The following is an 18,514-nucleotide window of genomic DNA, read 5'->3' as shown; positions in this document are numbered from 1 at the left end:
GTTACAGCTGATTTATCTATGTATTTTCATCTTTCAATTGCGCAATTACTAAGGATTTCTAAGAAAACCTTGGGGCACACTGTCCAGACGATACCTAGCTGAGATGATGGTGGACAGGAACCACAATCCCAGATGACATCTCGATGGCCGGCAGAGTAGGATGATCGTCAGCCAAAGCTGCAGATGACAAACGAAAGAAAGAAAAAGATAAGTTTCGTAAATATATGTATACAATTACTAGATAAAATGAAATGTAGACCATTTGTAGTTGAAAAGTAGATGTTAGGTAATTGATATCTTCAAAATGATTTAAGATGTGTTAGATTCTCGCAAGTGATTTATTTATTGTGTCGATACATATGAGGAGATAGGTAGTCTTCCTAAGAAACAAGATTAACTCCAGTTAGGGTATGCGAGATAATAGTGTGGCAATATCATTTCAATAAAACCAAAGAATTCCAACAGATTATGCCATGTAATGTGTGAAGTACTTAGGAGTGGAATACTTTAGGATCTTCGATAAAATACTGAATAATGTGTTAGTACTACAAGCAGGTTATACGTTGCCATAAGAAATCAGAATAAAGTTAGATATGGATATAACGCCAAACGGAAGACATGTTGATGTTAGATGAAGATATTGATCCAATGACATGAATAATTGAGAATGAAGTTATTTATGCATCAGAATAAGTTATATATGAGGATGACTTGAAAGAATTGGAAGAGATATGATAATTATGAAATAACGGTTGGTTTTAGGGTCTTAAAACATGGTTTTTGGTCCATATGGACTTCCTGAGATTTCTTCTTCATGTCCTAAGACTTAAAATGAGCATTATCTTGTCCTTTTTCAAGAAATTTGGTTTTCGCCTGTATTAGCCCGTAATATTGCACAAAGGACCTAAGTATAGGACAGAAGTTGAATTTTGAAAAATCTTTAGTGCATCTCCTGGGCAGATGATTAACCTATGTTTTCAGCTTTCTAGGTCTTTTGGTTCTGGAGATCTGGTGTACATTGAGTGGTATCTGGCTTTTATATATGTAGATTGTCTGCAGGAATTCAGAATTTTGTCTGTTTGTAGACATTTCTTTAAGAGCTCTTTCCATGGTTTTAGCAGTACTGGGCAGGAGTCCTCGATGTGTTCATTCAAGCCCTACTGCTTTATTCTTCTTGAGATTTGCTGTCGAGGTTTGTATTGTGATTGCTCACTAACTTAGAATTAAAATGTTCATGAAATAAAATGTTCGATCGTCAGACTGTATGGATCTAGAATATCTCTAGGGTGTGAGCTTACTTTGATAGCATAACATAAAGGTTCTGGGAAAAGGACATTGACATTTGGTTTCCCAACTAAAATTTGAGGTTATCTGATCTACCATTGAAATAAAACATTTAATTGTATTTGATACCGAACAAAATATATTATTTAAAATTTGAATTTAAATGGTGAGACTTGCTGCAATAGTTTGAATGACAATATAAAACCCTGAAATTACAATGGAAAGAAACTCTAGGCATTGCATTTGAGATCTTCTTGACCGGACATGTAAAAGCTGTACAAGAAATTTATACCTCACTGTTTCACTTAACAGACCTTGATCACTTTGAGTATTATTATGACGTCCATGAGATCACTCAAACCCAGCTCCCAAGTGTTACAGATTGTGTTGAAATAGCCTCAGGCAGACTAGGAACTCCCTAAATCATTTCATGCTTCTAAATGCATACAATGACAGAGTGATGAGTCGACAGTTACTGTAACAGTATTGCACCATATGCTGCAATGTCTTAAAAAAGTTGTTTCACAAATAAATACATATCCTATATAAAGAAGCAGATCTCTCACACTGCATTTTCTTAATGCTAACATATACAGTACACATATAATACATAATAAATGCAATAAAATGAAACAAGCGATAATTAATCAATAAATAGCAAAATCAGATGATAGAATTGAATAAAACAATAACAGTTACAATAATAGTAATAATAATACAGATATAATAATAATAATAATAATAATAATAATAATAATAATAATAATAATAATAATAATAATAATAATACCGAGGAATGTTTGTAACAGGATTTGAACCATTACAGTATCTCCTGTGCTATAATCTGATGTTTTGACATTGTTGGTGGTGAGTCACTTCTATCAATCGCTTGTTTCTATCCCGTGGGGCTCAGAATTTCTTGAAAGAATGATTGCCAGGTTTCCACATCAATGTTCAGTGCACGAGGCTTTCTTTCATCATAGAGCAATGAAAGGGTCTGCAGTGGCTTCTTCTACTATTCTCTGTGCTTTCCTTTCCGTAAACTCTTTCACTTTTAGACTTGGGACCGGTTCAACCCTCTGCTGGTAAACTAGATGGCAGATATGAGGGAAGTAAACTACCAGGAGGTGTAAATCGCCTCGTACTTTGACTGGATTGCTACCACCTCCGCGTAAGTGTTAGGTAGTTACACGGAGCTAGCCAGCGATATACTGGGTTGGCTAGATTGATTTTCTGTGATTTCTCGCTTTTGACTGAAGTGCTATTTATTATCAGATGTATGAAGCTCATTAAGTTATTCGTAATTCTATGTCTTTTACATGCTTCTACATATGTATATACATACATCTTCGTTATGACCTTATTGCCTTTGAGCATTGTATCTGCAGGCTTCTATGAATTAAGTAAGCACCTCCACGGCCTTCTATTTGCAACTCGCTCTGTAACCTCATTCAGTTCCATATGCTTCCCTTTATTGATAATTTACTGAGCGAGTTGGTCGTATGGTTAGGGTCTCACTGCTGTGAGTTTGCATTCGAAAGATAGTGGGTTCGAACCCCACTGTCGGCAGCCCTGGAGATGTTTTCCCGTGGTTTCTCATTTTCACACCAGGCAAATGCTGGGATTGTACCTTAATTAACACATTGGAGACACTGCTCGTAGAAACTATGGGCACGCTATTTCATTGCTGCTGATGGAGCTTGGAGAATCTATAGGCACGTTTTTACTATAGCTAAAAAATAGTAGCTGCTGTTTCAGCGAGCTGTAACTTCACCAGGATACTGTTGCATACCTGCCAACTTTTCCGATTTAGGCGGGAGACTTCCGATTTTCAAAATTTTTCCTGCCTTCCGATTATTCTATTATTTCTCCCGATTTTAGCTTATTTTTTGGTGAACTTCAAACATTTGTTTTCAAATCCCGGCATTTCAGCTTTTTTACTCCAGTGGCTAGAAGTCGTTCGCTCATTGGCCACTTTCAAATGAAATATCGGCGTTTATTAATGCGAGAAAAGTGGGCGAATGTGCGATGTTTATTGAAACATGTAGAGTATACGCAATGCATACATCGAGTGTCATTCTCTCGTTCTTGTGTGCTATGTTTGTCTTTGTCCACACACAGTCTAATAGGGTGTCTGTACATTGCTCGGAATTTAAAAAGAATAATATTTCTGTACCAGTCTTGGTAACAAGAAGAGCACGTTTTAATTTTCCGTAATGTATGTATACGTGTACGTACGCGCATCACGAGAAAACGGTTGAAGAGAATTTAATGAAAATCGGTATATAAAGTCGGCGAATAAGTCGCTACTATCTAGACAATACATAATTGTATTCATGCTGAGTGAAATGGTAGTTTAGGGGAAGGCCTAAAATTTAATTCTCAAATATTTATGTTGTTATTGGCCCTGACGATAAATACTACATAATTAAAGATATATATTATTAAATTTCCTATCATTTATGTCTTTTACATTTTTACCGTACCGGCTATGATAACAGAGAGATTCATGAATTTGGAAGTCCATATCAGTGCCGAGGTACGAGGAAATGGGTGAACAGAATTTAATGAAAATCGATATGTAAAGTCGCAGAATAAGGAACTACCGTCTACGCTATAAATAATTTTATTCACTCTGTTCGGAATGGTGCCGGCCCCATGGTGTAGGGGTAGCGTATCTGCCTCTTACCCGGAGGCCCCGGTTTCGATTCCTGGCCAGGCCAGGGATTTTTACCTGGACTTGAGGGCTGGTTCGAGGTCCACTCAACCTACGTGATTAGAATTGAGGAGCTATCTGACTGTGAGATAGTGGCCCCAGTCTAGAAAGCCAAGAATAATGGCAGAGAGGATCCGTCGTGCTCACCACATGACACCTCATAATCTGCAGGCATTCGGGCTGAGCAGCGGTCGCTTTGTAGGCCAAGGCCCTTCAAAGGCTGTAGTGCCATGGGGTTTGGGTTTTGTTCGGAATGGTAGTTTCGGGGAAGGTGCCAAAAATTTCATGCAAAATAAAGCTTAAAATGAAGCATCTCATTTACACTGAGAGGATGTTCGTGCGATTCGAATTATTTTGAAAATATCAATTTAAAATTAGTGAATGGGAGAGTTTACTTAATTGAAATCTTATTGGTCATATCGAAAAGTACTAAATAACAAAAGTTATAGAGAGTACAATTTCTGATTATGTATGTCTTATTTAGTTTTACCGTACGGACTATAATAATATCGGTGGTGATCGTGAAGGTGATTGTAAAAATGAGAAAAAAGCCATGAAGGAATGATAGCTTGAATAATAACACAAGAGGGAGTCATGAAAGAAAGGAGGACTCACTTTACATTAGATGCTCTAATATATCAGAGTCAGAACAAAACTAAATGTGAAGGCCTGCAATACAGAAAGCTCATGATCAACAATAACATTACATTGACCATTGTTTGTTTTGATGTGCTTTTTTATGCCATTTATCTCCGATAGATGGGATTACTGCTGTGTATCTAGTATAACAGCCTGCCTGAATATTGGGGGGAAGTAGCTGGGGAGTTAAATCTCTCTCTACCCCCTGTGGGTGGGGGACGCAGACGAAGAATACACCCACGGTATCCCCTGCCTGTCGTAAGAGGCAACTAAAAGGGGCAGCCAAGGGATGATTATATTAGAACCATGAAACTCCTTGTGATTAGTACCACCATGCGGGGAACACCATGGGTCGCTTTTACTTGCGCATAGTACCACTATGTTAGGTACCACCTAGGTTTGTGATTAGTAGAAAACAAGAGCGCGATAGCTTTTACAGTACCTGTGATTATACTCCGCATGGCCTTATTTCTAAATTGAAGTTTCGGAAAACAAATGAGCTTTGCCTTTCCTCTGTTACCAGCGCGCTTCGCCCGCGAGAACAGCTGATGCAGTACGACCGCGGTAAACAGCCCTATATAGTAATATGTAATACCGTACTCAGAAAAACGAATAAATATGGACTTAAAACAAATTCATAAAATCTACACTTAATAACAACATCTGGCATTAATAAGAGAATATATTATTAAGAACCAAAAGAGAATGAGGAAATAACACGTCACTCACCGCCAATGCCTGGCCCAGGAAGGAGGTTATGGCCTACAAAGGGAACACTCCACTGATCTCAGAGTCACTGGAACCCTCCAACAATGAATCATTGTCACTATCACCAGCTCCCAAAGATATTATTAAACTTTTGACGGAGTTCTCCAGTACATCTTCATTTTCCCACGCCTCACGTATTAATCTCTGTGTACTGCGCACAACTTTCCTCCAGTCATCGGCACTGACATTCGCCACAGCTTCGGCTAACGGATTTTCCACCTCGGGTACTGTAAAACGTTTATTTTTGGTGGCAACATAACACTTAATCTGAGCCCAAATATTCTCTATTGCATTGAAATGGCAATGATAAGGTGGAAGTCGAATAACTTTATGTCCATGACGTCTTGCGATTTCGTCCACGACATACACTGGAAATTGTGGCTTGTTTTCTTTCACAAGCCAGAAGAGTTCACCCTTCTTCAAGTCGTCCCACACAGGAATGTTGTGCCTCGTTAACCACTCAGCAAGAATCGACTTCTTTGCTGCCATTGTCGGAGCTTTGTCTTGAATTACGGAATGATAGGGGGCATTGTCCGTTATTATTGTACAATTTTCAGACAGGTTATTCATTAATGTGTATTTAAACCAGTTCTGAAAATTAACACTATTCATCTCCTCGTGGTAATCACCAGTCTTCTTAGACCTCAGAACATATGAAGAGTTAGGTACAAATCCGTTTGCAGTACCGGCATGTGGCACAATAATTCTTCCCCCCTTTCCAATAGGCACTGCCATTGTACCTTCCACAGAATCATCTGTCCAGCCTTTTCCTACAGTATGGTTTGCATTAATCCAGGTTTCATCTAACCACAAAATTGAATCAAAATTTTCCTTTATAACGTCCCTTAAAAACTGGCAGTGCCACATCACAGTATCACTTCTCTCCATTAACACTCGCCGACCGTTCAATTTCTTGTAATGGAATCCCAGTTCCTTTACCACAACATTCAGTGAAGTCTTGCTTCCATTAAATAGTTTGGTTTCCTTCAGAGATTCATGTAGCTTCGCAAGAGTAGGGTGGTCTTTTCTGCAGTAGTAGTCATAAATATGACGACGAATGGCATCTTTTTGGAAACTGTCCAAGTTCGTCACTGATTTGGTCCGATTCCTTTTCTTACCCGGCGTTTCAAACTTAGGGAATCCAGGAGATTGTTCCTCAACGTGGTATTTCTCCTTTCCAATTGCCACTACTGTATATTTATTTACATTGGTAGCGTCGGCAGTTCTCTGTACGGCTTGTGCTAAAGGAAGCAATGTAGCACCGTTCTCCTTTTCTTTCTCAAAGTACTCGCACACGTTGGACACAATTTCACGGGCCTGGCTTCTCAAGGGCGTGCCTTGTCCCACACCTCTAGATTTCTTGCCACTTGTCTTTCCCGAACTACACTGAGACATGGTAAACACGACGAACTAAGTACACTGATACACGGACATAAATAAAACTACAACTATTTAATAATTAAACCTATATTGTACTAACTTATGGTATGCTAAACTGTAAACTACGCAAACTGTACTATACTAGAGAGATAAAGACTAATATGAAAAACCACTAATTACTGGAGGAAAATGCAAATGATCGCGAACCGTACCGAATACCGTACACGCTGAGCAAGATAGGCTAACCACGTGGTGAATGTAAATATTAGACTTGGCACCTAGGTTTCGAGATCGTGTTCTGCCGATATAAATCAATATAAATGGCAGGTTGGGATTGGTTGAATGTCTTATGCTTCAGTGCACAACCAGACAGAGCCAAAATCGGCCTAAACATCAATTTAGAAGTAGAGCCGTGCAGAGTAGAGTAGCACTATATGAGCGACACCATGGGATGACGGAACCCATGGTTCTGGCTTGCCTAGATTAGTACCCACTATATGAGGAACGCCTCGGGATGGTACGAGTCCCTGTGGTTAGTATACTTAGGTGATGAACTCCATAGGTTGGCATTGCCTGTCACTGGTGCCGCAATGTGCAAAACACAGTAGGTCTGTAATACATGTGCGAATTTCATTACCTGTGAGTAGTACCATAATGTGTGGAATGCCGTGAGTCTACGCTTCTCTTGATTAGTACTGCAACATGACAAATACCATGGTTCTACTTTTCTAGCGATAAGTACCATTATGAGGGGCCGATGACTAGGATTTTGGACTCCTTTCGACTACAAGCATCAATTCAGTATCGTGCTATAGAAGCAGTCCCTTGGTCAGTAATACTTATTGTTTTACGCCAGCTTCTGTGCATGTGAGGCACTGTGGGTCGGTCCCACTGATCGTTTTAACTTCATATCCATCCACCCATTCGTTCCTTGTCCTCGTGTTTTGAATTGTGGTCAGTGGAGGATTTTAGGTTTTTAATTTGTCATTTCATTTTGTCTCATTTCGTACCATTAGAGGCCGATGACCTAGATGTTAGGCCCCTTTAAACAACAAACATCGATCAGTCATCATCAAATCTCTCTCTTCTTTAGCATGCTGTTCCTCTAGTTCATAAATTTTCTGATAATACTGGTACGTAACACAATGGATCATCATAGTATTCCAGCTACCGTATTTGATCCCTACTCTGAGGCAGTGATTGGAATGAACAGCGTGCACACTTAAATGGGATAACCACGAACCTACTACACTGGCGTAGCAGGGGGAGAGGTGATACTCCCACATGGAGGGTTAGGGGGGTCCTAACCGGCTTGCCGGCGGAATTGAGCAAAATAAAATAGCTCTCGCAGACCAAACTCGCATCCCCCTGTGGGTAGGGGATGAGGCGAAGAATACATCCATGGTATCCCCTGCCTATCATAAGAGGCGACTAAAGGGGGTAACCAAGGGATGAGTGAATTAGAACCATGAGACTACTTGTAATTAGTACCACCACGCGGGGAACACCATGGGTCGCTTTTACTTGTGCGTAGTACCACTATGTTATTGTGATTAGTAGCGACAGTGTGTGAATCTGGGTGAGTTTAACAGTACCTGTGATTAGTACCACTCTACGAGCGACACCATGGGTGTGCGACACCATGGATCTGGCTTGCCTATGATTCGTACATAGGATGTGAGGAACACCACAGGATAGTATGAGTCCCTGTGATTAGTACACCTATGTGAGGAACACCATAGGTTTGCGTTGCCTGTAAATGGTGCCGCAATGTGAGAAACACCATAGGTCTGTATTACAAGTGCGCATTACATTACCTGTGGTAGTACCGTAATGTGTGGAATACCGCGCATCTATGCTACTTTTGATTAGTACTGCAACATGACAAATACCATGGTTCTACTTTCCTGGCGATAAGTACCATTATGAGGGGCTGATGACATGAATTTTGGACCCCTTTAGACTACAACATCATCAATTTAGGATTGTGCTCTAGAAGCAGTCCCTTGGTCAGTAATACTATTGTTTAATGCTAGTTTGTGGGAATGTGGAGCATAATACCAATATAAATGGTCTGTTATTGGACATTATAAATTTTCTAGCTAACTCATTCCTGGTTGCCAGCGTTTCGCCCTCGTGTGCTAGGTTGGGCTCATCAGTTGGTACCTAGCACACCTATCAAGACGCTGGCTAGTGCATACCGTGGAGGCCACTGCGTAGGATACATGGAGCCACCGGCAGTGCCAATGCACTATGAAAGATTGGTCATTGCCTTTCTACCAAGTAGCAATCGTCTTTTGATTTCATGGCTACAGTCACCATCAGCAGAAATCTGTGAGCCAAGATAGTTGAAAATGGAAACTACCTCCATTTTTTCTCCTCCTACATGCCATGAATCGACAGGTGTAGTTGCCATACTTTTTGTTTTCTTGACATTCAACATTAGTCCAGCCTTTGAACTTTCTTATTTCACCTTCAGTAAGAGGGTTTTTAAGTCGTCTTCATTTTCTGCCATCAGGATAGTATCATCTGCATATCTCAGGTTGTTTATATTTAACCCAGCTATTTTGATTCCTCTTTCTTCTTCATCTAACCCCACATTCCTCATAATGTGTTCCACATACAGATTAAAAAGTTAAGGTGACAATATACAGCCTTGCCATACTCCTTTCTGAATCTTGACCCATTTAGTTGTTCCATATATGGTTCTCACCATAGCTTCTTGGTCAGGGTATAAGTTCCATATGAGGTTAATGATATGATCTGGTACTCCCATGTGTTTTAGTACTTTCCATGATTCATTATGATTGACACAATCAAAGGCTTTAGCATAATCAGTAAAGCAGAGATACACATCTTTCTGGAATTCTCTTGCCTTCTCCAATATCCATCGGATGTTGGCGATTTGATCTCTGGTCCCTCTTCCTTTATGAAATCCAACTTGTTCTTCAGTTAACTCTCGGTCTACATACTGGCGAAGTCTATTTTGTAAGATTTTAAGCATGACTTTGCTAGCATGTGAGATAAGTGCAATTGTTCGGTGATTCAAGCATTCTTTAGAATTTCCTTTCTTTGGAATTGGGATTAATACTGGACTTTTCCAGTCTTTTGGCTACTGTTGGGTTTACCATAGTTGCTGACATATTGAATGCAAAACTTTCACTGCACTATCTCCAATTATTTGGAACATTTCTAGTGGAATTCCATCATGTCCACGTGCTTTGTTTTTAGCAGTATTCTCTAGGGCCAATTTGACTTCACTCTCTAAAATATCTGGTTCTGGTTCTAAGGGCACATGAATTTCATTATCAATAATACACGGTTCTTTCTTATACAGATCTTCTGCATATTCCATCCATCTTTCCTTAATGTCCTCTGCTTCTGTTAGATCTTTACCATTTTTATATTTTACCATTCCAGTTTTTGCCTGGAATTTTCCTTTGATGTCCCTAATTTTCTGGTAGAGATCCCTCATCTTCCCCATTCGGTTATTTTCTCCAACTTCTTTGCATTGATCATTTAGGAAAATATTCTTATCTCTTCTAGCTAATTTTTGAAACTCTGCATTTAATTGAAACATTGCTGATCTATCCCCTTTGACTTTTGCTTTCCTTCGTTCTTCTGCAATTTGCAGTGCCTCACCCGATAACCATTTGGCCTTCTTGTTATTCATTTCCTTGGGAATGCGTTTTTCTGCTGCTTCCTTGACAGCAGAGGATACTTCTGTCCACAGCTCATCAGGGTTTAGGTCTTCTACCTGTAATGCATTAAATCTGTTCCTGATTTCTACTGTACAATCACAAGGAATTCTTCCAAGGTCATATCTGTACAGTGAGGTGGCTTTAGCTGTTTTCCTCAACTTCAATCAGAATTTTGCAATTAAGAGTTCATGGTCTGATCCACAATCAGCTCCTGGTCTTGTTGCAGTTGATTGAATAGCACTCTTCCACCTACTATTACAACTTATGTAATCAATTTGATTCCGGTATTGGCCGTTTGGTGAAGTCCAAATGTATAGACATCGTTTGGGTAGCTGGAATAGTGTGTTGGTAATAACCAGTGAATTGTCTTGGCAGAATTCTAGGAGTCTCTGCCCTGCTTCATTTGTTGTACCAAGACCAAATTTCCCTGTTACACCATCTACAATTTGGTTTCTCACTTTGGCATTCCAGTCTCCAACAATGAAAACGACATCCTTTTTTGGTGTCGACCGTAGTAGTTCTTGTAAATCTTCATAGAACTGGTCAACAACGTCCTCTTCAGCATCAGTGGTTGGTGCATAAACTTGAAGGACTATGACATTGAGAGGTTGGCCTTGAAATCTGATGGACATCATTCTATCATTTTTATAGTTGCAACCCATTACAGTTTTACCTACTCTGTTACTGACTGTGAAGGCTACTCCATTACTGTTGTTGTCGTCTTGTCCAGAAAAGTATACCGTGCAGTCAACCGAAATGAACTCTCCCATTCTGGACCATCTCAGTTCACTTATTCCCAATATGTTGATGCCAATTCTCTCCATTTCTCCTTTTACTACATCCATCTTGCATTCCATGTTCCTAAACAGTACTGTTCCTTGCAGCATTGCACTCTTCTTGAGGCTTCTCTCAACCTAGAGTCCCCCCCGGAGATCCGAATCAGGAACTTGAAACTCCAGAACATTTTAATTTGAGTAAAGCCATGGGGTTTTCTTGGGATAATTTCAGTGGTGGTTTCCCATTGCCTTCCACTGATGTCCAAATCCTGTCTGCTAACCGACTCAGTTTCCCGCTGGGGTTGGGTACCCAACCTTCCACTGAGTTGCTCGCCTTTACAGGGGCACCACGCGTATGTAGAAACTTGGAGAATTGAGGTGACAGAGTCTAAGAGAACTCACTTCCTGAGTTCTTGTAATCGCACATCACCTCCTTTTTTTTGCCAGAGTCTCAGGTGTTTAGAGATTCCCCCAGGTTATCTCCTGTGGCCCATTACACAGCGTACAGGGGACTAAATCATCTTTATGAAAATCCTTTTCAATTTCTTTTATTTGACCCAAATCATTAACACTAGAAAGACAGAGTGGGTCACACCACCTAGAAAGATGGAGGGGTCATGAATGACCCTCGAGTGATATGTAAGTTTTATTGTATTATTTGTGAACACAGATGTGGGGATATATTTTCTACTACAATGAAAATAAATAACAGTGATCTTCCTGATTGAATATTATATTCTAAACCATACAGTCATATGAAAAATTCCGTTATAAATGCATGTAAAATCAACTAAAAGTCACAACCAGATATTATATGGATACAAAATGAAAGTCTCTTGTGTGATTAGTTTTCTGTTTTCATGAACCTGTGTATCCATACTAAACACATCCGTCAGCACATGAAGTACAGTATGTCTGTGAATGAATTCATTGTCAACCTCAAAGCTTACAGACTTTCTGCACAGGTGACGATATTCTCTTTTCCAATACATCTCTTGTAGACAACCTTTTTGCACGTCTTACACACATGCCCACCTTTTATGTCCTTTTTGCATTTGTTGCGTACTTGGCATGTCCTGCGTTTTTGGCCAGATTAAGGTTCGATATCACTATCATCATTGTCTGCAGTATCGGTCCTTTTATTTCTGCTCTGCGTGTTTGCTGCAGTAAATTCCTCAGCAAGTTGTAGGAGAAAGTTACTTCGTGAGATCTTGATATTTGTAACCTATTTGTACAACACCCAAGCGTTTATTCCTGCTAATTCAAGAACATTACTGAATGTGTGGAACGGCCACCTACGTGCAGCTGTTTGACGGTATACTTTCTGGCCATTTGGTCTACAATGTCGACTCCGTACTTAGTTTCATTTTAACATGTTACGGTGTCTGGTTTGTTCTTTCTGTCCCTTCCCACCTGGGCATCTGGATGAAGTGAACTGAGCACATATACATTCTCTCAGACCTTGCCTTGATAATTACTCTAAAGTTATGTTGTTCCTTCTTAGAACTTGTGCTCGGGAAGTTTTCACCTCCGGCGGAACCTCCCATCTTACCCGATTTATTGTACCAAGAAGACTGGTTCCCTGAGATTTCAGCTTTTCAACTAGCTGCAGTGATGCTAAAAAAACTGTCGCAAGTGACATTCCTACCGTTGTTTAAGAAAGGGGCTGTTAACCTCTAACAACATAATCACCCAAACGCACAATTTCAGGGCGCTGTTCATACCTTTCTACGTAAGGAAATATATTCAAGATGTATTTAGATTCTTTATCCATGGCCGTCCCGAATTTCTGCCCATCTTTGTCAGGCTGGGATGCCATAAATTGCAAAAAGCAACAGCGAGCTTTGCTGGAGAACAGTTATTCATCAGTTGTAATCCAAGCTCCAGGTTTATAGCAAATCTGACAATTTGAATTAAACCTTTCCCATACTTCTGATATCAGAGCAAACTTATCAGTTTTCAGTTTCTCTGACCTTGAGGATCTGATATCGAATCTCAAGAATCTCAAGAATTTCTTTTAAACTATCTCGGGACATAGCATTCTTACACAATTCAAGTCCCTACTTTTTGGACCAGAGTGATTTCAAATCTAGCATTCTCGTACAAGTTGCCCCCACGAGTATATCATATACCTAGAAATGCATCAAGTGCATCCTTAGTCACACCAGTTCTTACATTGTAGCTGCGTTTCAGCCTCTGTTTCCATACATTTCTGTATATTTTTTGAGGATAAATTCATCCATGAAGAGTCCCTATGTACTTGTGTCGCACCCATCAACAATATTTTGTTTTCCATGTGGTGCTGGACCTGACTCGTCCCCAGAGTTATCTCCACTTAGTTCCTGGAGAGAAACAATTATATCGTCCAGTCTCAAATACCTTCTGTGCTCCATATTTGAGGAATCATTCGTAAAACAACCACAACAAACAGCTCAATAAACAAAATACAACAAACTGTTTATAATACAAATTTCACAAGCTCCTTACTGCAAATGGCGGGTTTGTTCTAACTTTGAATCACGTTGGTGGAGTGGGGAGGGGTAAATAGGTAAAGGTAGCAGATGGAGTGGAGTGGAGGAAGAAGCTATCAGTCTGCATCACGCATAGGAAACAAATTAGAAGCAAAGATTTGGAAATACGATGCGAGTTCTAATATGGGTCAAAAGTGACCCTTCCGTCCTTCTAGGGTAATTGAATAATAGGGGCCAAGCTGCTATGGCTGGGGCATCCAAATTTTAACAACAGCAAATAAAGCCTAAGTGATGAAAAGTCATACAGTCTGAACAAAATCTGAGATAAATTATGGCAAAAGCAGAGGGTTGAATTCATAAAAGGGTCAAAAACGATCCTTCCGTCTTTCTAATGTTAAATGTCATGACTTTGTCTTGTAATTCTCCACTGTGGTATGAAGATATAAATTCAAAGACACTGTTTTATAGAATTATCAACAACTGAGGAGATTAACCCATATCCTTCATTTTCTGAAATGTACTCATTTATTTTCAAATAAAGATGTTGAGGTTAAATGCCTACGTTAGTTTCCAATGACATTGACTGAGCCTCAAAGGGACTTGGCATTGCAATAAAATAACAGTTATTATAAAAAGAAAACCTAGTGCAGTATGACATTAAACAATCATTGTAATCATGATGACACTGGGAAATACTTAGACATACACATAACCATGCATAGTAAATGAAATGGCGTACAGCTTTTAGTGCCGGGATGTGTCCGGCTTGCAATTTTGAAGTACTTCTTACACTGTGATGCTGGATCAACACAGAAAATCATGAAATGTTAATTCTTCACAGTGGGCTACCGTGTATGTAATTATGAAACTCTGTCGGAAATATTATAAGTGTAGAGCACCTCAAACTGCAAATGTATCATTTTAACCTCAAAAAAATTTGGCCAACATCAGCACTTCACTATAAGACCACAAATTGCAAGTAGAACCTACAAATTTCAAAATTCCCTTAACACTAAATACTGTTCAAAATTACTATTTTTGAGGGCTTGTATAAAATTAATAGGTACAGAATCTCGTAGTTCAGAACATAACGGTGTAAACAAACCTCGCTACCACAAAATCAAAAATTTTGCAATGCATAACCAAAGGCAGTGGAAAATGTCACTCAACAACAAAAAGAAACTTAAAAAACATAATCTAAACTATAAAATACCCATATACATCTGAAGTAACCAAACAAATAATTAAATATTGAGATGATAAAATCTTCTCTGTCTTGTTTATCCACCACCTTCCTCTTACTTTGACAATAACTAACTGACCAAGTCACAAAGGGACATACATAGATGCTTCATGAGGGGGTTGAGCCTCGATGGCAAAAGTAGAATAATTTCGGTTCAAATTCTCTCAGTATCTGCGCACTGGCTTTATTTTGTTTCTATCAGTGATATCTGCCCTTTTCTAGAGAAGAGAAATGTTCTGAAATATTTCCTCTTATTCTTTTCAGGATTGGAGAGACAAATGGAGATCTTTTAATATATCATGTGATTCTGACATTGAAGCCTTTTTGCCATTCTCCATTTGAATTAGTGGTGGACTTCACTCACACATGTTCTGACAATAGATTCAGGTAAGAAATACACTTATAATAAGGTGTAAATATTTTCATTATAAAATTAAATTGATCTTGTAAAGGAAATATAATAAATAGAGACTGGATTTTAAAGGTAATCCTTCTGTTTTATTATTTCAATACAAAATATGAAATAATTAGTTATGGTGTTCACACTTGCCTTCCACTGACCAAATTAGGTTGCTTTTTGAATTTCTTATTTTGGTCCTTTTTTGACAGAACATCACAGATATGTAGCTAATGCCTTTTTTATTTTTCCGATAAACCTATAACTTTCTGATACAAGCAAAAAAGGCTTATGATAAATATTGTTCATCTTCTGTTATCCCTACATTCCTACAGATGTCAGTAGCCTTTGCTCTGTCAGGCAGTGATTATTTAAACCTTATTCATGAAAACTGGCAAATTGTGCCAGTGAGAGCAGTTACTTATAGAAAGCTTGTATGCAAGAGAGAGATATAAAATGCTTTCACGTAAGTCCTTTAACTTGTTACCCCATACTGTAGGATCTGCAGAAATATTTTTCATAATCAGTTGGAGTTGCCCAGTGAGATTTGTAGCCCATTATGCATCAAAAGATCTGATCAGAAGGATACGGGAAAGACTCAATAGAATTTGTTGAAATTTTTTACTAGATGTAGACCTTTATGTGAACTAATTTATGGTCAGTTTAAACTTTGTGCTGTGACAGCATGAGTAAAGTAAAATGGCAAAGGTGGCTCAAAGTAGTAGCCAGATACAGTATGCAGGAAGTTCTTTCAAGAATGATTTCATCGAAAGTGACTGTAAGGTTATCTGCTGTTCATTGTGTGGTGGTAGTATTAAGGTAGATGGAAAATGTATTTAAGACTAAAATATCTTCAATTTCTAAGGCATCAGAAGAATAAGGAACTTCATTGGAAAACTTTGACTCATTCATTCATACAGACATCTTTGCAGAAGGCAGAAGAAAACACCAAGAAATGGAATGCTTTCTTCACTGTCCTTACAGCTACCTTTGTACAATGTGGCATTCCTGTTCACAAAGTTAATGTTGTTCATGTAAAGAATTTCTTTGAGTAGTACACAGAAAGATCTGCCCCAGATGAAAGCAGACTGCGAAGAAATTACTTGCGGTCAACATACAAAGCCAATGTAGAAGATTTTAAAGAGATAATAAGGAGAGTGTCCCATTTGTTTTATTTTGGTTAAAACACCCCGATTCTGTCTTGAGGGCTATCCATTGTGGTGCCCTTATCAGGAAAGCCATCAAAAGCAGATGGTCACCTCTAGAGCTGTCCTGCAAAGTTTCATTGACTGGTGCTGCAAGCTCTGGCCCCTAGGAATACTGTACGGTACAAGAAAATATAGCAAGTTGTTACTGACTAGGCACCACACATGGTCTCAGCATTTGGACAATTTAAATCTCTTTATCTGAATATCCATTACATAACCTGTGTTACTCATGCTTTACATTGGGTATGCAAAGCAGTAGGATCTGAATACCAGACTGCAAATTCTTTCATATCCGAACTCAAGAAGATGCTTATTAAGGCTCCCAATAGAATACGCATTACAGACAGATCACAGGCTTGCTATTGCCCAAGTTTCCCTTTATAATCAGTTTGGAAATTAAAGAGTTTTTGTTGTGCTTAAACGATGAAAAATATGTGGCACAAGCAAATTTGGAAACAGAACTGTTGGTAGCACACTCCTCCAAATTTCTGCTGGGTGCCATTGTAAGGCAGCGTAGTCCAAGGAGACCTAGTGGAGTGTGGTAGAAGTAGTGAACAGCATTTTGGATGGATTTGCTAAAGTCAAATTGAAGCAAAGTTTATGAAAGAATCCAGACGTAGGAAAGATAATAAAATGTGCTGATTTATAGTTGAGGATTAAAAAAAATTTGCCATTGATTTCAGCTGATGTTGAGCAGTCATTTTCTGTTTATAAAGAGATTCTTCATTAAAAGAGGCAGAATCTGACTTTTAAACATATTGAATTATTGAATGTGATCAAATACAACACTTTCCTTATGTTCATCATCATCATCATCCTAAACCATCTCCAGTTTCCCGGGTGTGGTGTATGAGCCTCCTCCATCTCATCATGTCCTTGTACCATTCTTCCTCCACCAGCTTGTCCCAATCATGACCTCTCAGCAGTACATCATTCTTAACTATCCATTTCCTTCGTGGCCTTCCCACGGGTCGTCCGCCTTCTACTTTTCTGTCAAATTCCTTCCTTGCAGTTCTGTTTACTGGCATCCTCTTCATGTGACCAAACCACTTCAGTCTTGATATCTTCATCTTATTGAGGAGAGAATCATCTATTCCTACTTCTTCTCTAATTTTCTCATTCCTTATCTCGTCTTTCCTGGTTTTCTGGATCATAGTGCGTAGGAATTTCATTTCAGCTGCCTGAAGTTTGGAATTATCACTAGTGGTCAGTGTTGTGGTTTCGAGACTGTATGTAAGAATTGGTGTATAATAGGACTTGTACAATGTCATTTTTGTTTTCATGGGTATTTGCTCATCCCACAGCAGGTGTCTTACCTGGTGGTAAAATTGTGTTGCCTTATTGATTCAGTTGTTTACCTCATGTTTTTCTAGGTTGTCATTTGATATAACGCTACCCATGTATTTGAAAACTGGAACGCTGTCCAGTTGGTCTTCATTTAACATGACTATTGGTTCTGCTCCTTCCCCATACACTTTCTTCACCACCATCTTGGTCTTGCTGATGTTTAAACCATATTTCTTAAACTCCTCATTCCAGCTTTGCATTCTCTCTCCCAATTCCTCTTCTGAGTCACTCCAGATCGCAACATCATCTGCAAATGTGAAGGCTTTGATATCTCCATGTTCTTTCCTTTTAATAGATTTCATTACTACATCCATTACAGTAATAAATAGAAGTGGTGACAATGAGCTGCCCTGCTGCACTCCTCTCTTTGTTTCAAACCAGCCCGACAAACCACATCCTACTTGAATACAGCTTCTATTCCCACTATACAACATTTTCACCTTGTCTATGAGACTGTCTCGCACTTGAAGTTCTTTCATGCATTGCCAAATTCTTTCCCTTGGTACACTGTCATATGTTTTCTCAATGTCCAAAAATATTAGAAATAAAGGCTTATTCTTCTCCCAGTATTTTTCCATTAGCAT

At 39.0% G+C, this 18,514-nt stretch overlaps 1 protein-coding gene across 1 annotated transcript in view; it reads left to right on the top strand.

Moving 5' to 3' along the window:
- Nucleotides 1-18,514, top strand: part of Nf1 (neurofibromin 1) — a 666,749-nt gene that overhangs the window by 417,331 nt on the left and 230,904 nt on the right. The window contains exon 30 of the mRNA XM_068225031.1: nucleotides 15,243-15,365. Coding sequence (XP_068081132.1) covers nucleotides 15,243-15,365 — 123 coding nt within the window. The remainder of the gene's footprint in view (nucleotides 1-15,242; nucleotides 15,366-18,514) is intronic.

This window comes from Anabrus simplex, chromosome 1 (genome assembly GCF_040414725.1).
Source record: "Anabrus simplex isolate iqAnaSimp1 chromosome 1, ASM4041472v1, whole genome shotgun sequence".
Lineage (NCBI taxonomy): Eukaryota > Metazoa > Arthropoda > Insecta > Orthoptera > Tettigoniidae > Anabrus > Anabrus simplex.
Note: the sequence above shows the minus strand (reverse complement) of the source record. Positions and strands in the feature narration are given on the sequence as shown.